Source organism: Aristolochia californica, unplaced genomic scaffold (assembly GCF_029961685.1).
Source record: "Aristolochia californica isolate CCGP_79_NKW_82.1479 unplaced genomic scaffold, dmAriCali1.0.hap1 SCAF_9, whole genome shotgun sequence".
Classification (NCBI taxonomy): Eukaryota; Viridiplantae; Streptophyta; class Magnoliopsida; order Piperales; family Aristolochiaceae; genus Aristolochia; species Aristolochia californica.
The window spans coordinates 8,444,614-8,469,103 of NW_027182290.1; the positions used below are offsets into that span (position 1 = coordinate 8,444,614).

Sequence of the window (24,490 nt, forward strand, 5' to 3'; positions counted from 1 at the left end):
TCAAAAGTTGTTGATATCTGCCAATTTAATTTTTCCTAAATTAGGAAAAATTAAATTACACTGGTTTTGCCCGAGTCTTGGACCGGACCCGCCTAAGTTCACCCATCGATGGTTTTGCTAACTCGAGCTTACTGCATCCGCACCAGTCTACCGAATAACTTCGGTTAGGTCAACTCAGTGAGTCAACTCGGGTCCAGGTCAACCTGACTCGGCCCACTTATTTCCTACCTTGGTTATACGTGTTCGGGTTCCGAGTTCTATAAATATTTCTTCTATGACTCGGTTATATTAGTCTACTATCTGACTAGCTTCGACTCAGTTCTCTATCTCCAACTAGATTATTATCTTGGATTATTACTCAGTTCCAACATACTATTTGGTGCAACTTCCTTATTTACTGGTGGACTCGTTGTGGACTATTTCTTGTGTCCTTATTATGTTTAATAACTTCTATTATTTACTGGTTATCGGTTACTTCTATTATTTACTGGTTATCTGTTACTATACTATTGCACATGTGGTACATGTTATTTGGGCATTGGCCCATTTCCGCAACTGCTATTATCTCTTTGATCGAGACATTATTTCTGAAGAAGAACTCCTCGGTTGCTTGCCTTGGGTTCATTATTTGCTGACTATTGTCGGCATTGGCTCGTCTGATGCAAAGTTTGAATTTCTTAGAAAAATAAAGCACATGGTGGCCTCAACATCTTATCTTCCTCTTTACCCATTACCTATTGGTTATTTGGCAGTCTTTCTCCTACCATCTTTTATTTGACTCTCACATACCCCTTTGGGCCAACCTCTTGTATGTTACTTTGATTGGTTCATGTACTTTGATTACATCAAGTCAATGACGTATTTCTCTTTTCTATAAATTAAACAAGTTTAATTTATTTTTTATTTATCTATAAAAATGTGATATACGGGGATCAAAGTTAAATTTGACTTGAGATCCCGATATTTTTTTAAAGGCACCTCTTTAAAGTGGGTGATTTTGGCATAAACAATTATTTATCAAGTAAGAGTTCAAGTTCTCCTCAATTTTGCTCCTTAAATATAATATTGGTCAAATTATATTCTTACCCCAAAGGTTGAAGACTTGTATGTATATTCATAAACCACTTCAAATTAAATACAACAAACTTAAATAAACCACAAATATATTGTTGTCTCATATGGCGTTTTATTATATTTATGAACCTTGGCCATTAGATTTATATATAATTAGAACCCTTCCTTTGGCTTGTAATCCTTATTAAACTTTTGAAAAATAAAAAAAATATTTCACAATAATAAAATATTATCAGATCACCAATCATTGGAAACTCTTCCACAACTGACATTTGTTTGAAAATATTTTTAAAAGGAAGTTTAGATTGAAATATATTATATTTTTTATTTAAATAAATTATTAATAAGACATTACATTGGTTATAATTCACTTATTATGTTTTTTTTTTGTAAGATTATCTTTGTTCCGGTCTTCCTTGAGATGCCTATCTAAAAGTGTAATATTCACATTGAATATAATTTGATTCTTCTTTTTCTCTTTTTCCTCTCTAAAGGTATAATATTCTTATGAAATCCAGCCTACCTTTAGGAAGAATCACTTTTAAGTGAAAAAGAAAAAAATTTGACAGTTGCTAGCATTGATTAATTATTAAACGTTTTCAAATTGAAGTAAGCCAAAGCACAGGAAGACGACCCAGGGTGGGTAAGCAATGTCACATGTCACAACCAACATCTTGTTTACTTGTACCAGTCATGGGGTTGAGAGTTAATGAAGTGCAAAGCCTACCAATGTGCTTATCACTACTTTCCTTAGAAGCGGTTATCACGAGTGCCTTCTTTTCAGTTTGGTAAGTATTCTTTTAGTAAATCAGGGTTAGTTGTGGTCCCTCTGGACTTTCCCATCCCGTGGCTTGTGTGCGTTTTTTTGTGATTTTCTTCGAATTGAAAGAAGAAAAAAAAAAAAAATCCTCTGCTCCCGATTGCTTTGTTGCTGAGAACGCGCCCAGAGGTGCGTCTGATATTAACCATGTCTACTTTCTAACGCGTTTTAGAGTGGTCCCTGGTGCACTGGCCCCTCTCCCTCTCACTTCACAGTTGAGCCTTTGCCTGTGGAGCAACTCCACTCCATCCCTGCGCGATAAAACTCTTTCTTTCTTGCACCCGAATGGATTTCAGGTACAGGCGACGCAGAACTGCCAAAAAGTGTCAGTGGAATGACGTGGCCTTCTTTCGGAAGCTTCCCCTTTATTTCAGACATTAAGATATTCCTATCTTTTAACGGGGCTTCCTGCGGCGGATGAATTAAATATTGAAGATTTGATGCTTCTTTGAGCGCATACTCGCAGTTCGAAGGATGTCGCAGAAGCGGCAGCCTGAGGAACGGAACTGTTCCGAGGAGAAGCGTCAAAAGGTCCCTGCTCTGAGGAAGTGAGAATCTTTTTCGTTTTTGTTGATGACGGTGTTGTACTTATCGCTGTTTATCTTCTTCCTGTTGTATGAATTTCTACTTGTGATGCCTTGGGGGTGTACTTATTACATTACAAGTTTGTGACGGACTGACCGGTTTGCTTATTTAACACAAAAACGTAATATTACATTTTTGTTGGCTGATTCTTAATTTCATATTTACGTGAAATAGTGGATGGCTTATTGCATTTAGGAACAAAAGGGGTTTTGCCTAGTTCTGTCAGAAAGATGGAACTGAAATGAAAATTGTGATGATTTTCAAGCTATGTGAGATATTCATTCTTAACTGGATTGACCTGTTTGTGAGAAAATTGAAATGGGTTTGTGTATTTGTTAGAAGTAGGTTATAAGAGTTTATCATTGAAAAACGAAGAATGAAGTGGATCTACTTGTTCCAGAAAATGAAAACCCCCATGGATTTTCAAAGCATTTGCAAGAAAAGTATTTCTTCGAATAAACAGTTGACTGGATGATATTAATGAAAAAGTAAAATTTTATGTGTGCTTGTTCAGTAAGAAGTAATAGGTAATATGCATAATGTACTTGGAAATGAATTAATGTCTAAGGATTGAGATGTTATTTTATTTTTTTGAAAAATTGAGATCTTATTTTATGCTCGTCTTACATAGCTCAAAGACTGAAAAGAGATGCATATATTACCATGAACATGCAATTTGTTGAGTTAGTGTAACAAGGACAATTTCTGGATATCACTGTATTATCATGATGATGAAACTGGCATGTTGAATTTCTAATATTTACTTTCAATGAAGAGAGGATCGGTTTCTACAGCTGATGCATTCTGATGTTACATTCCTCTGTTATGTTTCCCAGTGTGATAATTGAAGCTACACGACATCATGCCCTTCAGAAGCTTCTTTCAGCGTTGGAGCCCCTACTTCGCCGAGTTGTAAGTGCTGCTTTCAGTTGGTGATTTCTACCTGAGCTCCATTGTCCTTGAATTTGCATGCATGGGTGTCATATCATTTTTTTATTTTTTTTTTACAAAATGTTGTTTGTTTTACTGTTTTTGCTGGATATCTCTCTATGCCAGTGACATGCACAGAGGTGTAGGCCCATTCAGATTCTTTTATTTTTCAGTAATGAATGTAATTTATTTCTCGTTGGCTATGTAAATAAGGTTGTATTCGTATATCTTTGTATAACTATCTGTGAAATTCTCTATACTTTTTCTCTTTTTTTTTTTTTTTTTAGTTTTATTTTTTAAAGAGCATTTGTATGAAGATAACTATTATATTGACATCTGTCACTGCAACAGCAGAAAATAATTTGGGACTAATACTCAAAATATTATCTGGTTAAAACTGCTACCTCTAACAGTATGATGATTTGGCCAGTACTTTGATCAGTTATTGTGATTTCATGGCATATTCCATCACTTCATCCCTATTTATCTAGTGGAGCTTATAGGCAGAGACACGATTAATCAGATTTTATATTGTGTGATCTTTCAGGTAAAAGAGGAAATTGAAGAGGCACTGGCCAAGCATTTATGCACCAAGAAGAGGTTTGAACAACTGCCCATTTTTATCATGTCAGTGTGCTTATCAGGTATGATTTAAGTTATTGATTTTTTTCCTTTTTGTTTATTTTTTAGTAGACTTTCTGGAAGACAGATTCACCCTTTAAGCTCAAGAAGCTTACAACTGCATTTCACAAACAAACTTGCTCTACCAATCTTTACGGGTACAAAGATTGAAGGAGAAGACTCTTCCCCCATAGCTGTAGCTCTGGTTGATGCCTTGACTGGGAAAGTTGTTTCTGTGGGTCCTGAGTCCTCAATGAGGGTCGAAATAATGGTCCTAGAAGGAGATTTTGAAGGTGATGATGAAGAGAACTGGACATTCGAAAATTTCAAAGATAACATTGTTCGGGAAAGGGAAGGGAAACGGCCACTTCTAATGGGGGATGCATTTCTTAATCTAAATGAAGGCACTGGACTTGTGGGTGAGTTGGCATTTACAGACAATTCAAGCTGGACAAGAAGTCGCAAGTTCAAATTGGGGGCGAGGGTACCAAATGGTAGCTTTGGCGGAGTTAGAGTAAGAGAAGCAAAGACTGAACCATTTGTGGTCAAGGACCATCGTGGAGAATGTGAGTATGCCTAATTGTTTGAATAGCATTAGTGTATAGTTTGCACCTTTTAATAAATTAGAGACTTCCTCAAGATTGGCTTTTTTTTTTTTTATTAGAGAATGACTTGTTCTTGTTGTTTTGAAGTAGTCAGTAACATGGTACATGAGGTGAAAGTGAACCTGTGATACCTAAATCTTATTTCTCTAGATGCATGAAGTTGGAAGCCTTCTGAATCCTGCAGCTTAACAAATGTTTTGGTTAATGCATATTTTAATAGCTTGAGCCATCTATTCTTCTTAATTTAATTTATTTTTAGTTAGGATGAATTTTTCTTGATTATTCACACATGGGAAGTAAAAGAATCTTAGTGTATTTGAAAATTCCGAAAAAAATATACAGATCTACTTGAGCAGTGGAGTTGTTTTTAAGATAATGTTGTGGACATTTCTTATAACTGAGTGAAAATTAATGAATCTTAATTTCAATCAAGTCTTCAAATGGATTTTCCAACCTAATTTGTCTTCAACATGGATTTTGGGGTATCTAAGTTGAGTTCTTGAATGTGGATCTACTTTGTTATTTGACTTATTGGGTAGTGATATTTCCACTGTCTTATTTTGATTCAATTTTATTAATCATTAATAACGTGAGAACTTTTCTAGAGCAAAGATAAGATTTTGAGAAATTTAAAATTGAAAATTCATGGTGTCTGTTTGCCAGTGTATAAGAAGCATTACCCCCCATCATTGTTGGATGAAGTATGGCGCCTTGAGAAGATTGGTAAAGACGGAGCATTTCACAAGCGTCTAAGCAGTGAAAACATCAGTACCGTGAAGGATTTTCTGACATTACTATCCCTGGACTGTCAGAGGCTTCGAAATGTAAGGACCCATTTTCCTTACAATGGTATCATCTTGAACTGATTTATACTACAGACAAAATAGGGGTTGTGCATGTAAAAGAATTCCTATTGTGACATGCTTGGCTGCTTATATATAGGAAATGGATTCATGGATTTGATGTACATTTCAAACAAGACTAGTGATCGACTATTTACTTTTCCCCATTTAGAATCTGTCATAGAGCTGTCATTAGTATTTCTTTCTGTTTGTGCTTTTAATTTGCCATTTTATTTATTTTTCTAGTTAAAGAAACGAAACACCTTTTTTATTTTTTTCCGTTTGACATTATCTATCAATTTTTTTATTTTTTATTTTTTTTGCCTCAATCAAAATGCTTTTTACTTTTTTTTGGAGAGAGAGAGAGAGAGAGAGGACATATCTAAGTTGGTGTAGGGACCAAATAATTTTTGGGGATCTATTTCACTTTATCATTGCGTGCTTGATGCCCCCCTTTTGTTTAAATTGCTTATTTTTCTTATGGTGAAAAATTTGTTGTGTCTGGTAGCAGTAGAACTGTTTGTAAAATTTTGTAGTTCTAATGTTCAAGTAGTTGTTTCCTCACCCAAACAGCCCTGCAGATACTTGGCACTGGCATGTCAGCTAAGATGTGGGAAGTCACAGTGGAGCATGCTCGGACATGTATTATCAGTAACCAGACCTATGTTTACTACCACAATCCCCAACAGCTAATGGGAGTCGTATTTAATGTAATTGGAGAATTGACAGGTCTGCTGAATGAACAGAAATTTGTACCCCTCAAGGAGCTTTCAGAATCACAAAAGGCAAAGCTTACTGCCTCAAAATTGTTTCTCTTATAAATATTTAAAGACAAGAAGTGAATGACACTTGCATTGTAATTTCTTTGTTAGGGGGAAGGCCACAGGCTGGTGAGAGTAGCATACGAGCACTGGGAAGATGTTATTTTGTTAGATGAAGGAGCTCTTGTCAGTAACTCTTCTAACTTGCCCGCTGTTTCTTTTCCATCTGATTCATCTGAACCAGAAAGCCCATTCAACAACATTTCAAGCTGTACCAAGTCTGGAGGGTTTGGTTTTATCCCAGCCATGGATTCATCACTAGATATGATTTCTTCTGTCTTGTCTGTTGGAGGCATAAGGAGCTGTGACGAGTACGCTTTGCCACCAATTAGCAATATGGACTTCAGACACGATTTGGATCCGCATGGTCTGCTTAATGGGAGCCAGACCTTCTTGGGAGAAGATCACTTTCAGTATTTTGATATGGATCCCATACCCTCACTGCATACAACTCTGCTAGCAGACTCACCGGCAGATCTCAGCACTGCAGTTAGTGGGTTTATCGCCATGTCTGCAAGGGCAGCTGCACATACGAAGTGGATGATGCTTAGAGCTGTACTGAGGTGGAGGTTCTCTATTAGAAGAATTGTAGCTTCAAAGAAGAGTAGGGCTCGGGAAATGGAAAGATTTGGATAAATAGATGATAACATGGTAACTGTGAGAAAGATCTCAGGCTGGCAAGAGGCTGCTTTAGGTCTAGTCTGTCTCTGGAGATCCACTCCGTTCAGAATCTTGTAAGTGATCTCTGTTTATATTGTAGCTTAATGTTTCAGAAAGATTTGGCATCGACAAATAAGATGTAAATGTATGGTGCATGCTGCAAAATGGTAAAAGATGTGGAGGCAATGCCAATGATGCCCCCTCATTCTGCATTTGGAAGTAAATAAGGCAATAAAGGGTGCATTCCTGTTGCTTCACTATGGCTGCAAACGTGAACTACAATGTGCGAATTTGGCAGGAAAAACCTTAGGCGGGGGCACGGATTTGTTCGAAACAAAAATTCAGTCTTTGAAACTGGAGGAACCCCTTCACAGAGGGTGAAGGGGTTTCTCTAGAGAGGCCTATCATGGTTTATAAATTCCTTTTAGCAACCCAAACCTCACTGGAACACATTATTGATTTTTTTTTTTAAAAGGTAAACAAAACCTCGTAAGATTGTCCTCATTACTGATATGCAATCGACCAGAGATGTGAAAGAACATCCATTGCTGTTCCAAGTTTCTTTATAAGAAAATTACGAGGAATTCAAAACTGATCACAAAGCAGTGTCATGGCCGTTGCTGGTTAAACTAGTTTCAGTGCAGTAACTAATACTATGAGCTGTTTTGGCTCAATTGGATTCAGTACCCAATGGCATGACTGGTTAAACTGGGTGATTAGACCTGGTTGAACCTGGATAAAATTGCCATGCTCCACTAGCTAACACTGTCTTCTTCACGCTGTAGATCTATGCCTAGGCCATGGTTTCTTCTCTCCTCATTGACAAATAAGTTCTTATTTGTTGAATTTTTAAAAAAGAGAAATATTTTATTGATTTGTTATAATTTGAGTATAATGACTTTTTATTTATAATGGAGGGAAGAACTAAAATCCAATTACCATTAAACTACTATTATCCTAGTTACACTTAAAGTTAAACACTAAAAGATAAGTCCTAAAACAATTGAACAACTAAACAGAATAGAAGACTAATATAATTAAAATACTTTTAACTAAAACTCTTCTGTGAGACCTCTTCCAGTGAGATTCTTGTAAGACTTCATCATATTAATTCTAGCTCTGTGAAACTTTTTTACTGTAAGAGTTATGTAAGAATCTTTCGTATCTGTTCTTCAACACTCCCTTCAAGTTGGAGTTTATAACTTTAGCTCTTAATGAAAAAGATTATCAGTCTTCAATTTTCTTTTGTTGAAAAAAAAATCTTTATAAATACAAATATTTCATCTTTATGCGAAAATTTCATCTTTATGTGAAAAAATTATCTTTTGTGCACCAACTTTCTTGAATATTTTGGTCACAAAAAAATTACCATAACATGTGGAATAAATTACTTCTTTCTTATACTTCTTCTTCTACTTCTCCTCCTCAAACTAGTGATAAAAAGGACATAGAAACACTGCTTGGACTATTGGAAGATGTAATGTAATTAGTTTATGTTTCGTATCTCTTCTTCACTCTTACTAGGGTGAAGGGTATAACTATAATATTATACTTTTATCAGTTATAAATAAAGTTTAAGGGGGAGTGTTTGGACTAAGTCCATAACCCTAATTCTCAAGCCTCTTTCTCCTTCAAAATTCGCCACTCTCCTTCTCCTCCTAAACCTTTTCTTCCTTCTCTCCCTTGGTTTCTTCTCACCCCTTAATCCTCTTCAACTTTGATTATATATCATGAAATCCTAAGTTGTAACATGGTATCAAAGCAGACAATGATCTGAGATGGAAAAGGAGAAGAAGATGGAGAAGAAATGGAGGAAGAAGAAGCAGAAAAAAAAAGAGAGGAGTTTCTCATTTTTCCTTTAATTTTCTTTTCCAATTCATGTTTTGCATCGGATTTTTAACTCTCTTACCATATCTTTCATATAGAAAATTATATACCGTTAGAAAGATATTTGATTCTAGTTTTCACCTCTAAAGAATCTTTGAAATCAGATTTTTTTAGAAAGATAAATCGACATCTAAAGTAGCAAAGGTTAAACAACATAAAAGTATCATACAATAGATGAAAGATTTTATGCCATAAAAAACGAGACTTTATATGAAGAATTATATATCAAAAGAAATATCTTTAAGTCTATTTCCTTACCTATTCAACCAATTCTCAATCTAAATTTTTTAGATGGAAATATCGATCTCAGAAGAGTCAATGGTCATGTTGGCCAAAAAAGAAAGAGTACTCAGTTCGGCCAGATTACAGTGTCTAAAATCTATCATATTATTTATCTAAAAAGAAGTATATTTTATGAAGATAATTTGTACTAGATGAAAGATATTTAAGTCTAGTTTTAGAAAGAGAAAATTTCATGTCAGTTTGATCTATATTTAAGAAGACATTCACATTGGAAGAATTAAATGTCATGTGGTATCCTATTGCAATTGAAGATCCGAATTTAAGCCAATTTTTTTGCTTCAATTTTTGAGTTACTGCTATTGATCTACAATATCAGTAAAGTATCTCATGATCTACCTTTGAAAAGTTTTTGTTTCTTAACTAAAAATATCTGGAAAGAATCTTTAGAAGATTATCTTATTTTTGAAAATTTTCTTTGATTTATTTGTCACAGAGAAAAAGTGTTCCTATTCTGAATTATGACAACTTCCCAAAAAAACATAGTTACTTGATTTAATGCTTCAAATTACAGAATTATGTATGTAAGGAGATTTTAATCTAGGATTAAATTCAAAACATGTGTTTCTTTTATGGCTATAAGAAATCCTTGTAGCATATTAACAACATGTTGGAGCAACACTCGATGTACTTATCCCCTTATGAAGTGAACAACCTCGCTGAGCCTATCACTCGGTGAAATATTTTCAAGCTATAACTAGTCTTGCCTCAAGCTTGGCCTTCGGTTTTCTATCTTGCCTTTAATAATCGGTTTCATTCTGTAATTATATCTCTAAGGGTGAACTATATTCAGAAACAGGACACTTATGTCATTGACTACAAATTAGTTGGTTTAATATGGCTAGCTTTTGATTTGTCTAAATTAATCACTAATGCAGTAAATGTGGAAGCAACATCCATTACTATTTTATTCACTCTTCTCCGTTTTTAAGAAGACCTTGCAACTACTCTCGGAACTAGTAGTACTCAGTTTAGTTATTCTTATTTAGAAGATTTACATCACTTGGTTCAACTTATTGGTAGCTTATTAGTCGGTTCCAACTTATTATTTGGTGCACATCTTCCTTATTCAAGGATGGTCTTGCCGTAGATTATTTTATTTGTCCTTATTACTCTTAAGGACTTTTACTATTTATCGGTTATCCGCTACTATATAACAACATATTTGGTATGTGTTATTTGGGCATTGGCTCATTATCACAACTGCTATTGTGTCTCTTGGATTGAGACATTATTATTGAAGAAGAACTCGATTGCTTGCCTTGGGTTCATTATTTGCTTATTGTTGTCGGTATTGGTTTATATGATGAAGAATTTGAATTACTTCGAAAAATAAAGCACATGATGGCCCCAACTTCTTCATCTTATCTTCCTTCTGATTCCCATTACCCTCTTATTATTTGGCAGCCTTTCTCCTACCGTCCTTTATTTAACTCTCACTTACCCCTTAGGCCAACCCTTTTGGAGCATTGCTTTGTTTTTATATATATGGGTGTTTTTAAGTCATTTGAGACTTTTTATTGATACCCTTAGTTTTTTATCACCGTCTTGTGAATGATAGACATTAACTACTTTAGTGATTATTATCACTATATTTGTTCGAAATCATTTGAGGTTGGTTTCGACTTATCACCCATTTTTACCCTTTGAGAGTCTATGCCTAGTGTCAAATTTATCCTTGGGATAATGGAGCAGCTTATTACTACATCTATGTTATTTGTTTCAAGCTGGGATCACTGCCATTACCTCCCGCTTGAGGGGGAGTGTTGGAAGATACGATATAATTAGGGTATCATTTATGTAATTAGTTTATGTTTTTTGTTTCTTCTTCATTCTTACTAGGTGTCAAACGCCTAGCCAATACTACCCAAATGACCGATCTGTTAGGTAGCGGAAAACCAAGTACTTAACCCAGACCACAAACTCTACACCCACCGTTCCCGGATTCTGTACTGCCGCCCTCTGGGCTTCTATCGCGGAACATGGTGCCTGACTCTGATACCATGTTAAACGCCTAACCAATACTACCCAAAAGATCGATCTGTTAGGTAGCGGAAAGCCAAGTACTTAACCCAGACCACAAACTCTAACACTAGGGTGAAGGGTATAATTATAATATTGTACTTTGATTTGTTAGAAGTAGAACTTAAGGGGTAGGGTTTGGACTAAGTCCATAACCTTAATTCTCAAGCCTCTTTCTCCTTCTCCAAATTTGTCACTCTTCTTTTCCTCCTAAACCTTTTCCTCCTTCTCTCCATCGGTTCCTTCTCACCCCTTAATCCACTTCTACTTTGATTATATATCATGAAATTCTAAGTTGTAACAAAAACACAATATGGGAGAGGAAAATCACTCCTAATCCTACGAGAAATCTCCAGGTAGTAGTCAAAACGGTCAATCTTAAACAAACTTTGCTTAATTTTAAAGGCGGAAAAATGACCCAACTTTAGGGCTTAACAAAGAAACTACTCACTTTTTAAGGGTAGTTCAAACACAAATTACCTATTGGGTGAAGAATAAAAGATTGGACTCAAGCTGGATGTTGGGCACACTCCTATGCTTTTTAGGCAGTGGGTGAAGAAATACTAGAAGAAAATAACTTTAACTGGAACGAGGCAACTATGCAACACTCATACTTCCAAAATGACCTTTTTTTTTTTTTTTTGAAAACAAGGGGAGACTATAATGGTAGAACGTAATAAATTTGACCAAGTATAACGTTTTTGGTGGTGGTCACAATTTTTGGAGTTTACGATGCGTAAGATACACAACCAAGTAACAAAAACGTAAAACTTGAAAACAATTTCAAAGCAAAATATTGCATACCTTGAATGAGCACATCATGGAGTGATTAAGACTAAAAAAAAATCTCTAGTTAGAAGAGAAATTTGGCAAAAAAACTCAGATTTTAGGAGAAAAGGAAACTCAATTTACGTCAATACATTAAGAGATAATAAGAGAGAAAATAGGAAAAAAGGAAAGATTTTAGTAAAACTGACCTTTGATACTTCTGATATCAATATCTCCAAAAATATAGCTCAGAATCACAAACAGTTAGTTGATCAAGAAACTAGACTCAAAGGGCTTTAAATTGGTACCTAATTTGACATAAAAATCTTCATTCTTGAATATTTTATGATCACTTGATTTTATTTATTTTATAACTTGATCCTTGTCGACTCAAATACTAATATCTCCTTAAATATAGATCAAATTGACATGAAAGTTTCTCCTTGTGAAACTAAAATTTAACACCTTTCATCCAAGTATAAATTTTATTTATAAAATATACTTATTATGAGAGAAATAATATGATAGATTTCAGACTCTTTAATCTAGCCGAACTAAGTACTCTTTCTTCTTTGGCCAGCATGACCATTGACTATTTCGAGATCGATATCTCCCTCTAAAAAAAATCTCAGATTGAGAATTGATTGGATATTTAAGAAAATAGACTTACAAAATTTCTTTTGGTGTATAAATTTTCTTATAAAGTCTCGTTCTTGATGCTACAAAACACCTCGAAATTTGAAACTTTCTACTGCTACTCAAACCTCTCATGCAGTCTGACCTTTGTTACTTCAAATATTGATTTCTCTTTATATAAAAATGCGATTAAAAAAATCATTTTTTTTGAAAATTGGACATAAAGAGATTTCTTTCAATATATAATTTGTAATATAAAATTTTTAGTATGAAGGTGTGAATGCAAAAATAACAACGGGTATTAGGATAAGAAATAAACAAAAGATAGAATATGAACCTAAACTACAACATCATATGCAAGTGTCAGCATGAGTTGTCTCCCGATAAATCAAAGGATTTCCTCTAATTTATCCTCTCAGAGAAATCAGAGGAGGAAATCCTCTGATTTATCCTTCAAGAGATTATAGGAGGAAATCTTGTAATCCATGTATTCTATTTTGTATATATCATGTAAATCGAAGAGTGTAAAAGCGAGATTTAATTTATGAGTAAGATGATGATTTTTTGACATGGTATCAGAGCTACCTGAACCCTACCTCCCATCGCTGAAGAAACAGATCCCTTCCCTCTTGATTCTCCTTCTTTTGTCCTCTCTACTGTTGTCTATCACCACCGTCGAAACTCCGGTGGACTTCCAAAAGTCGCTGATGACTGCAGTTGAGCCACCGCTCGGCCTTCCAGTGACCCGAACCAATGGTCTTGATGAAAAAATGATCTTGCCTCATCGCCTGTCGTCATAAATCTTCACCGATTCCGAAACCTTACTCGACGACACCCTGATGTACGAAGTGTCGTTCTAGAGACGACCCTCTAGTCCCGATGAAAGGCCTCACTCCAGTCTGGAGACTGTCCTGCGTTGTCTAGAAATCAGTGTCGTGGGGACGATGACAGTTGGATCAGAGATTTAATTCTCGAATTTGAAGCTTGCATGACTCGGACCGGACCGAACTCAAAGCCGAGTCAACCCAACGACTCAGACTCAGACTAGACTTGGACTGTACTTAGACTAAGACTCTACTTAGACTGGACTCGTGTCTTCATCCATGGCCGATACAGACTTTCAATCTAGTGAATCTCCACCTCCTCTGTCTTGGTCGAGTTGACCACGAGAATGACTGAAGCTTTGAGCAAAGCTTCAGCCCTAACCCCGACTACCGATATTGCTACACCAATTGGAATCAAGTTGGATGACACCAACTATGCTCTCTGGTCCTAGGTTGTCGAGATGCATATCTCAGACAAGACAAGCTAGGGTATTTGAATGGAAATTTCCCTCAACCTCAGATGAATCCTACCTTTCGACGATGGTACACAGACAATGCTATTGTCAAAGGATGGTTGATCAATTCCATGGACTCTTCCCTCATCAACAACTTCATTTGGTTTTTGAAAGCCAAGATGGTTTGGGATGTCATTTCTACTACATATTTTGATAGCAGTGACACCTCCCATGTGTATGATTTTCGGCAACGTGTGAGATGTCTCAAACACTCCAGTGGTTCTCTTGAAAAATTATAAAATAATCTCTAGGGCCTCTGGCGTGAAATAGACTTCCGCCGACAAATTCCGATGGAGTGCTCAGCTGATATACAATGGTATAATACCTTGGTTCAAGAAGAGTGGGTATATGTGTTCTTGGATGGTCTTGGTGATCGCCTAGATCTTATCCGAAGTGATGTTCTCCATATACAACCCTTTCCAACTTTGGATCGAGCCTACACTTATGTCCACAGAGAGCTTGTTCGTCAAGTAGTGGTGACGACTGTTAGCTCCGATGATACACCAGGAGCAATTTTGGCATCTAAAAGCATCAAAGATGGTTCTCTCCCTCCAACACACTCTTGGTCTATCTCTTTGCACGGTGGCAAATCTAGTTCCAATTCCAAATCACAAGCCACTCCAAATCATGATGGAACTAGATGCTCTCAATGTGGGAATGTGAAGTATGCCTGTGAGACCTATTTCATGCTACACGGGTACCCTACTTGGTGGCATGAACTTCAGGCTAGAAAGTACCGGGATGCAGGAGGAATAATGAAGGCACATGCAATACTGCAGTGGCTGCAACAAAGCCACATCTTTCCCTTGTTCTAGCCAACAATTCAAATTCTACTCCAGGTAATGTTCTCCTTGGATCTAATAGAGAGGCTGATTGTAGCACTTGGATACTTGATTCTAGAGCAATGGACCATATGACGTTTGATGTGAATGATTTTTCTCAAACCTCTCCTCCTCGACGAACTAGCATTGCCAATGCTAATGGAGTTATTTCTTTGGTAACAGGGGTGGGAACGGTGATGTTTTCACCAACCCTACCTTTATCTCTCTCACAAGTTATTATCCATAAGTCTAGTTACCAAATATCTGAATTGTGTTGTGTTTATATATTCTGTATTTTGTCTTATTCATGATTTTTTCACCAAGGAGATCATTGGGTGTGGTACTAAGAGAGAGGGCTCTATTACATGGAAAATTTCAATATGGGTCGAGCATACCACATGCTCCACCTGACCTCAAAGTGGAACAAATTTAGTTGTGGCATCATCGGTTAAGTCATCATTCATTTGGTTATCTAAAACATGTGTTTCCTGATTGATTTTCGGATTTGTTAGTTCTGGACTTCAAATGTGAAACTTGCATTATAGCTAAAAGTCATCGAGTCAATTATCCTTTAAGTATGAATAAGAGTGAGGTTTCTTTTGCTTTGATTCACTTTGATGTGTGGGGTCCTTCCCCTAAATATACAATGTCTGGTTTTCCCTGGTTTTTGATATTTATTAATGATTGTACTCAAATGACTTGGATTTACTTCTTGAAATATATGGATGATGTCTTCCATAAATTTCATTCATTTCATAAAATGATTCAAACTCAGTTCTCTACAAGAATTTGAATCCTTCAATCTGATAATGGTGGAGAATATGTGAATCAACAATTTTGTAATTATTCCCAACATCATGGACTGATTCGTTAAACATCATGCCCCCAGACTCCTCAACAAAATGGTGTTGAAGAGCAAAAAAATCACCATATTCTTGAAACGGCCCAAGCTCTTTTACTGGAAAATCACGTATCTAGCCACTATTGGACTGATGTTGTTGCTAGGGGTGGCATCGAGCCGAGCCGAGCCAGAACCTGCCTATGTTCGAGTCGAGCTTGATTTAAATATTTCGAGCTGAGCTTCGAGCCGAGCCTCGTCTCGAGCCTAAAATTGTTATCGAGCTCGAGCCCAACGAGTTCGAGCCGAGCTTCGAGCCGAGATCGAGCCTCAACATACATTTCAAACTTTTCAAAATATATATATCGAATAAAATGTATATAAAATTATGCATACATTTTATATAAAATTGGGCATGACCTCTACATAAAATTGGGCATAACTTATATATATAATATGTGTATAAGATTGGGCATAACCTCTACTTAAAATTGAGCATAATCTATATATATAATACTTGTATAAAATTCGGCATGACCTTTACTTAAAATTGGGCATAATCAATATACATAATACCTGCATAAACACTCCATAAACACTCCATAAAATTGTTTATACATTCCTTAAACACTTCATGAAATTGTTTATACACTCCATAAAATAATCTAAACACTCCATACATTGCATAACATTATAAATAAACTCCATACAATAATCAAACACAACAAAATTAAATAAAATATCACTATCAATTTACAATCACCCAAATAAAAACTATAAATTCTTTAAATAAAATCATATTACTATTACATACTTACTAGAAAATTACAAGAAATATTTTAAATTTTTCTTAGGAAAATTAAATGGACCTCTTATTGCCTTTTCTAAGGAAATAAATAAAAATTAATAATTAATCTAATATATTATTATACTTATCGATAAAATTTTAATCACATAAAATGTCAAACACAAAATTACTATGAAAATTGCCTCATGCTCAAAGTATTATATCATCAACTGTCAAATACTTATTCAAAATTTTTCTATATGGTTTTCTTAACCATCTTGGCAAGAAAATCTTACTTGAAAAATTATAGGATTTTTTAAAAATAATTTATAATTAGAAAAATATTTTGAAAAAATACGAGGCACTAATGGTCCCTATATTTCTATTAAAAATGTTTTTTCAATATTTATTGAAAAAACTAGTCTCTGGAAACGTATTTCTACTAAAATATCTTTTCAATTTATTTAAGAGCCATGAGGAAGGGACAAAGAGTTTTTTTTTTTCCTTGTTTATGATCTCGCACGTAGGGGTGGCTTTGAATAAATTATATATAAAATTATGCATACATTTTTAAGAAATATAATGATAGGGGAGGTTCAGGATTGAATTTCAATAATGGATTAAAATGCACCAATATTAATATTTTTTACTCCAATTGTTGTCTAGCTTGTTTTGTAATTTTTGAATTTGGCCATAATTTATTATGGCCTCCTTAGTGCCCCTAGATAAAAATTTATATTCTAGGAAAAACTAAAAATATTTTTCCTATGATACATATTCCCAAAAAAACCTTTAAATAAAATCTTATTACTATTAGTGACTTATTAGAAAATTATAGGAAATATTTTAAAAATTTCTTAGGAAAGTTAAATGGACCTTTTATTGTCTCTTCTAGGGAAATAAATAAAAATTAATAATCAATCTAATATATTATTATACTTATCGATAAATTTTTAATTAAATAAAATATCAAACACAAAATTACAATGAAAATTATTTCATGCTAAAAGTATTACAGCATCAACTGTTAAATACTTATTCAAAAATTTTCTATACAGTTTTCTACCCCATCTTGGTACAAAAAATCTTACTTTGAAAATTATATGATTTTTAATAAAAAATTTCAATTAGAAAAGTGTTTAAAAAAACATGAGACACTAATAGTTTATAGAAAATTATTTCTATAAAATTTATTTTTAATTTTTTCCAGAGGAAAAAGTTTTTTTTTTTATTTTATGATCTCGCGAGGAAGGGGGAGATTATTTCTCCCCTGTTCTGGTTTTCCGCCGAGACGACCCCGAGGGAAGGGGCTTACGGCGCCGGGGAGGATTTATCGTCGGAGATGACGGCCACGACGGAGTCGGCGGCGACGGAATCGGCGGTGACGGAAGCGGCGGCGACGGAAACAGAGGCGACGGCGAGGAGAGGAAGAAATCGAACGGACGGACACAGAGGCGGCCGGCGAACAGCTGCGACGGCGGTATAGACGCCGGAGAACAGCTACGAAGGCGGTAGAGGCGGCGACAACAACCGATGGGAGGGGTCGGCGGTGACGAGGGGGGAGGAAAAAATTTTCCCCCCCTTGCTCTCGCTCCCGCTCCCGCTCCCCCGCTCGCTCGCGATCCCGTACCGATTCATGCCGATCCGACTCATTTCGAGCCGGCTCGCGAGCCAACGAACCGAACCTAGTTTCGGTCGAGCTCGGCTCGTTAAGGTAAACGAGCCGATTTCGGTGTTCGAGCTCGGCTCGAGCTCGAAAAATGACGAATCGAACCGAGCCTATACCGAGCCGAACCGAGCCGGCTCGCGAACCGGCTCGGCTCGAAGCCACCCCTAGTTGTTGCTACAACAGTCCATCTTATTAACCCCATGCCCTCCAAAGTGATTAAGTTTAAGACTCTACTACAGGTCCTGTCAACTTATGTTTCATTACGTTGCTGATACTTCCACCTCAAAATATTGCATGCGTTGTGTTTGTTGAATTTAGGAGAAAAAAAATGAGAGAGAAGAGAAAAAGAGCAAAGAGAGCGAGAGAGAGAGCTCAGGTAGAGAGGAGAGAAGAGAAAAGAAAATTTAGGCTAAAGAGAGATTCTTCCACGAATTGAGAAGAGGAGAGTTTGATTGAATCTTTCAACTAAGACCCCTATTTATACTATTTCTATTATATATTTAGGGAAACTCATCAAGCCGTTTCAAGCTACGTCATCCGCTGTATGGGCTGAAGCAAGCTCCTTGGGCTTGGTTTGAGAAGTTTTGCCTCACACTTATTCTTCACAAGTTTACACAGAGTCAGTATGATTCATCTCTATTTTATCATAAGTCTGCTGCCGGCATGGTCATTCTCTTGGTTTATGTGGATGGCATCATCATTATTGGTACTGACTCGGGCCTGATTTTCTAGCTTCAGCAAGTGTTGCATGCCACCTTTCATATGAAGGGCCTTGGACACCTCACATATTCTTAGGTCTGGAGGTACATCACCGTCCCAATGGTATTTTCTTAAACCAACATAAGTATACTCAAGATCTTATTTCTTGAGCTGGATTGGAGGACACATCTTCAGTTGATACTCCTATGGAGGACACATCTTCAGTTGCTACTCCTATGGAGGTCAATGTCAAATACAGGACAGATGAAGGGACTCTTATTAATGATCCTACTATCTATCGATGACTGGTTGAGAGTCTGATATACTTGACTACTACTATCCAGACATCTCCCATGCTGTGCAACAGGTCAGTTAGTTTATGTCATCTCCTTGACACCTTCATCTTGTGGCGGTTCAAAGCATCATCAGCTATCTGCACGGTTCTCGTACTCATGGGTTATTCTTTTCCACAGGCTCCGCACTACGATTGGTTGCCTACAGTGATGCAGATTGGGTTGGATGCCCAGATACCTGTCGATCTACTATAGGTTGGTGTATGTTTTTAGGGGATGCGTTGATTTTTTGGAAATATAATAAACATGATCGGGTGTCCAAGTCATCCATTGAGGCTGAGTATCGCGCCACGTCTATTGCCTGTTCTGAAGTTATCTGGCTCCGCGGCCCTCTTACTGAGATCCAGTTTCCTCAGACCTCCACTACACCACTTCATGCGGATAATACGAGTTCGACTCAGATTGCGGCCAACCCTATTTTCCATGAGCACACCAAGCACATTGAGGTGGACTGTCACTTTATCTGCGACACTTTGGAGCTCCAGGTAATATCTCTTTCGTACATTTCTTCGGATCTTCAAGTGGCTGATATCTTCTCCAAAACATCATCTCATCCACGACATAATTTTCTACTTGGCAAATTATTGATGGTTGATTCACCAACATCAATTTGAAGGGGGACGTTACGATATTTTGGAATGTATATTAGGTATAACTTATGCTTCTTGTATGTGTATTATATACATAGCTTAATGGGCTGGGTGGGATTGTGGTGGGCCCATGGGCTGATATGTAATATGTAATAAACCTCAGTATAAATAAGAAAGAAAAGAGAGAGAAGGGGATTGCATTCCCGTCCTCAAACGTTTCGCCTTCTCTCCTCACCGTCGTCCTCGCCTAGAAAGAGAGCGTGAGGCTCTCTGTCGGGACTGTGCCGTCAGTCCCCGGAGGTCTTGGTGGTTCCATCCACCATCAACGGAGTTTAGTGGTCTCGGAGCGAGAGGAGCCGCAAGCCTTGCGGCGTGGTGTTTCGTCCCCGAGAAGACCAGTTCGTGGACACTGGTCTCGGCTGATTCGTCGGCCCTCGTTCTTGAAGAATACCTCGGTTAACATGGTATCAAAGCTTGGTGGGAGCGTTTTGAGGTAAGCCATCTCCGTCAGACGCATCCTTGCCGACGAGCTGCTGTCCGAAGACTCAGAGATCGGCCGGAGCTCAGGAGAGGTCAGAAACTTCCGTCTGAGCTCAGAGGAGTGGTCGGAAACCGTCGACCGAGCTCAGAGGAGCGAGACGAAGCGTCCTTTCTGCCTGGTTCTCATCCGAAGATTTCCGATTGAAGAGCTGCTGTTCGACGATTCACAGGTCGGCCGGAGCTTAGGCAAGATCGGAAACGTCCGTCCGAGCTCAGAGTCCGTTCTCAATGCCGGGAAGGTGAATAATCGTGAGTATTTTTTACGACAGGTCTGAATTTTTTCCCCTAAGTTATGAAATGATTTATGTGCCTAAGGTCATTTTTGGAATTTCTGAGATTGTGGGGACAAAACTAGAATTTCTGAGATTGTGGGGGCAGAAGTGGAATTTCTGATATTGTGGGGGACAGAAGTCGAATATCTGAAATTGTGGGGGCAGATCTGAACTTTTTGGCAGCCGTAGGGGCAAATCTAGAATTTTTAGCGGGAATCATGTCAACGGAAAGGTTAGATTTCTTTCCTATTCGTTTCACGGGTTAGAACTATAGTATCTGGGCATTTCAGTTCCAACTATTTGTTATGGGCAAAGATTTATGGGGTCATATTGATGGGAGTGATCCGGCGCCTCGCGAGGCTGAATCATTTTCAAAGTGGACTACCATGGATGCTAGAGTCATGACCTGGATACTTGGATCCATCGAGCCTCATCTTGTCCTTAATCTGAGGCCCTACAAAACTACTGCAAAAATGTGGGTATACCTCCACAAGGTGTATCATCAAAACAACACGACCCAACGGTTTCAAGTCGAATATGAATTGGTAAATTTCACGCAAGGAGGCAGTTCTATTGAAGAATATATTTTGGGTTTTCAAAATCTATGGGCTGACTATACTGATATTGTTTATGAGAGCATCCTAATTGCTGCTCTCTCAGCAGTGCAAACAGTATACGAAACCAGTAAGAGGGATCAGTTCTTGATGAAGCTTCATCCAGAATTTAAGATTGCTTAGTCACATCTGATGAATCATCATCCAGTGCCATCTCTGGATGCCTGTTTGAGTGAACTCCTTAGGGAGGAGCAACACATTGCTACTCAGGCCATTATGGAACATCGAGTCCAAGCTAATATATCTGCTCTTGTGACCTATGCAGCACAAGGAAAAAATAAGAACTGGGACTTGAGTTCTGTTTAGTGCTTCCACTGCAAGGCATATGGTCAATTTGCTCGGGAATGCCCCAAGAAATCCTATAACTACTGCAAGAAGCCGGACCATCTCATTGCAGTTTGCCCTACTTGCCCTGGAAAGAAAAATAATACAATTTATCATACCTCTACTAGTACTTCTAGTTTTGTAGCATTGCCGACTTCTGTGCCAGCTACTATCGTTCTTGTTCCCTCAACACCTGCAGGTTCACCTCTACTCACCCCTGAAATGGTACAACAGATGATCATATATGCTTTTTCTACTTTTGGTCTCTCCGGTAAGCAGAAAATCTCTCCTCAGCCATGGTATTTTGATTTTGGTGCTTCTAACCATATGACCAACATTGTTGTGTCTCTCTATAATTTTAGAAAGTATGATAGAAACCTGTACATCAACACTGCTGATGGCAGCTCTCTGCCTATTAGTGCTGTTGGTGATCTCTCCCCCTCCGTATCTAATGTCTTCGTGTCTCCTGACCTATCGACAAACCTTCTGTCTGTTGGTCAACTGGTTGATAAAAATTGTAATGTTCAATTCTCTCGCTCTGGTTGCGTTGTGCAGGATCAAATGTCAGGGAAGGTGATTGCGAAGGGGCCAAATGTGGGAATATTATTTCCTCATAAAGTCTTTCTCTCCACCATCATTCCATGTACTCCTGTACTTTCTTTTGTATGTAATGTTGCTGGCTCTGGCCCTAAGATGTGGCATAGACGTCTAGGCCACCCAAACTCGGATGTTCTTCGTTTATTGCTTAAATATGGTTTGTTAGGTAGTAAAAAATGCACCTCTCTTGATACTGTTTTTGAATGTTCATCATGCAAACTTGGAAAAAGTAAAGTTTTATCGTTTCCTCATCATGCCTCGCATGCCTCCCACTTTTTTGATATTATTCATAGTGATGTCTAGGGAATTGCTCATGTTATCTCCCATGCGCAATATAAGTATTTCATTACATTTATTGATGATTTAGTTGATTTACCTGGGTCTACTTCTTACGGGCTAAGTCTAATGTTTTTGTCCTCTTTAAGAAGTTTCTTGCGCTTCTTGAAACGCAATTCTCTACTCATATTAAAGTACTGCGCTTTGACTTTGGAGGCGAGTACATGTCCACTGAGTTCTAGGATTTTCTTCAAAGCCAAGGCATTATCTCTTAACGTTCTTGTCCTTCGACACCCCAACAAAATGGGGTTGTTGAGAGAAAAAATAGTCACCTTCTTGATATGGTCCGCACCCTACTTCTTGAGTCATCCGTTACTCCCCGTTTTTGGTGTGAGACACTCTCTACCTCAGTTTATTTAATCAACCGCCTGCCCTCGCCTACCTTGCAGCATATCTCTCCATTTGTTAAGTTATTTGGTTATTATTCATCATACATTGATCTTTGAACGTTCGGTTATGTTTGTTTTGTGCATCTCCCTAATCATGAATGACATAAACTCACCGCTCAATCAATGATGTATGCATTTCTTGGATATGCCATTTCTCAAAAATGGTATGTTTGCTATGATCCCCAGGTGTATCGAGTCCGTGTTTCTCGGAATGTGGTTTTCTTTGAAAACCAGTATTTCTTTCCATCTCAAATTACACTGCCATCTGCATCTTCGTCTAGTCTACCAAGCTTTGATGAGTCTCACCCCACTTCCTCGCTGCCACCTTCCGATTCCAACATGGCGCTTGCTTCTGCTCATCTCTCTGCTCCTGCCCCCATCACCCTTCGCAGATCTACTCGTCCATCTTGCCCTCTTGCTACAAACAGGCTATAGCACATTAGTGTTGGCAACATGCAATGAAAACAGAATTGCAAGTACTGGAGGAGAATCACACTTGGGACATTGTGACTTGCCCACCTGCCATTCGGCCTCTTGAGAGTAAGTGGGTATTTTTTGTCAAGCTACGTTCAGATGGATCGTTGGATAGATACAAAGCCGCCTTGTGGCCCTGGGAAATAAGCAGGAATATGGGATTGATTATGAGGAATTGCCAAGATGACCACCGTTCGCACTATATTAGCCATTGCAGCCTCCCAATCCTGGCCACTGCACCAGATGGATGTGAAGAATGCCTTTCTACATGGTGACCTACAGGAAGATGTCTACATGAAGTTCCCCTCGGGTATGACTACTTCATCTTCTGATCATATTTGCAAGCTACGTCGTCTGCTGTATGGGCTGAAGCAAGCTCCTCGGGCTTGGTTTGAGAAGTTTTGCAACACACTTATTCTTCACAAGTTTACACAGAGTCAGTATGATTCATCTCTATTTTATCATAAGTCTACCGTCAGCATGGTCATTCTCTTAGTTCATGTGGATGGCATCATCATTACTGGCATTGACTCGGGCCTAATTTCCAAGCTTGGACACCTCATATGAAGGGCGTTGGACACCTCACATACTTCTTAGGGCTGGAGGTATATCACCGTCCCAATGGTATTTTCTTAAACCAGCATAAGTATACTCAAGATCTTATTTCTCTAGCTGGATTGGAGGATACATCTTGTTAAGCACCTAGCCAATACATCCCGAAAGGCTGACCTGTTAGGAGCGGAAGGCATAGGTACTTAACCCAGGACCATAACATCACACCCCACCTTCGCGAGTTGATGACCACGACGGCTCACTCTAGCGATGGCCCACTCTAGCGACACTGGCCAGACCCGGGTTAAGTTCCTACGACCTACCAGTAATTTTAATTTGGCCTCTAGGTCGCCCCCTCAGCTTAGGTCGTTTCCTTCGCTAGGTCGCCCCTTCCAAGATTCGAACTCGCGACGCGGGAGGCCGCTCTGATACCAAACGTTAAGCACCTAGCCAATACATCCCAAAAGACCGGTTTGTCAAGGTACTTAACCCAAGACCATAACACATCTTCAGTTGCTACTCCTATGGAGGTCAATGTCAAATACAGGAAAGATGAAGGGACTCTTCTTGATGATCCTACTATCTATTGACAATTGGTTGGGAGTCTCATATACTTGACTACTACTCGCCTGGACATCTCCTATGCTGTGCATCAGTCAATTAGTGTTACAATGTGGGGCCCACCAATGGTGCTCGAGCTGGTGGGACCCACCATGAGGACTTAG

At 37.9% G+C, this 24,490-nt stretch overlaps 1 protein-coding gene across 2 annotated transcripts; it reads left to right on the plus strand.

The window, feature by feature from the left end:
- Window positions 1-2,164: 2,164 nt before the first annotated feature.
- On the plus strand, window positions 2,165-7,215 carry LOC137941015 (calmodulin-binding protein 60 A-like). 2 transcript variants are annotated; one of them, XM_068786216.1, is made up of 7 exons: window positions 2,165-2,442; window positions 3,316-3,391; window positions 3,957-4,009; window positions 4,100-4,596; window positions 5,299-5,459; window positions 6,059-6,262; window positions 6,350-7,215. In XM_068786216.1, the coding sequence occupies exons 1-7, from the start codon at window positions 2,369-2,371 to the stop codon at window positions 6,932-6,934; spliced, it is 1,650 nt and encodes a 549-aa protein (XP_068642317.1). In that variant the 5' UTR covers window positions 2,165-2,368; the 3' UTR covers window positions 6,935-7,215. The 2 variants fall into 2 exon arrangements, with proteins under 2 accessions (XP_068642317.1, XP_068642319.1); XM_068786218.1 differs by having other exon boundaries at window positions 4,103-4,596.
- The last annotated feature ends 17,275 nt before the right edge of the window (window positions 7,216-24,490 follow it).

Bases quoted from the DNA above. Each gene is read 5' to 3' on its own strand.
- LOC137941015 (XM_068786216.1), top strand. From the start codon at position 2,369: ATGTCGCAGAAGCGGCAGCCTGAGGAACGGAACTGTTCCGAGGAGAAG. The intron at 4,597-5,298 runs GTGAGTATGCCT...TCTGTTTGCCAG, and splicing joins CAAGGACCATCGTGGAGAAT to TGTATAAGAAGCATTACCCC. The intron at 6,263-6,349 runs GCAAAGCTTACT...TTTCTTTGTTAG, and splicing joins AGCTTTCAGAATCACAAAAG to GGGGAAGGCCACAGGCTGGT.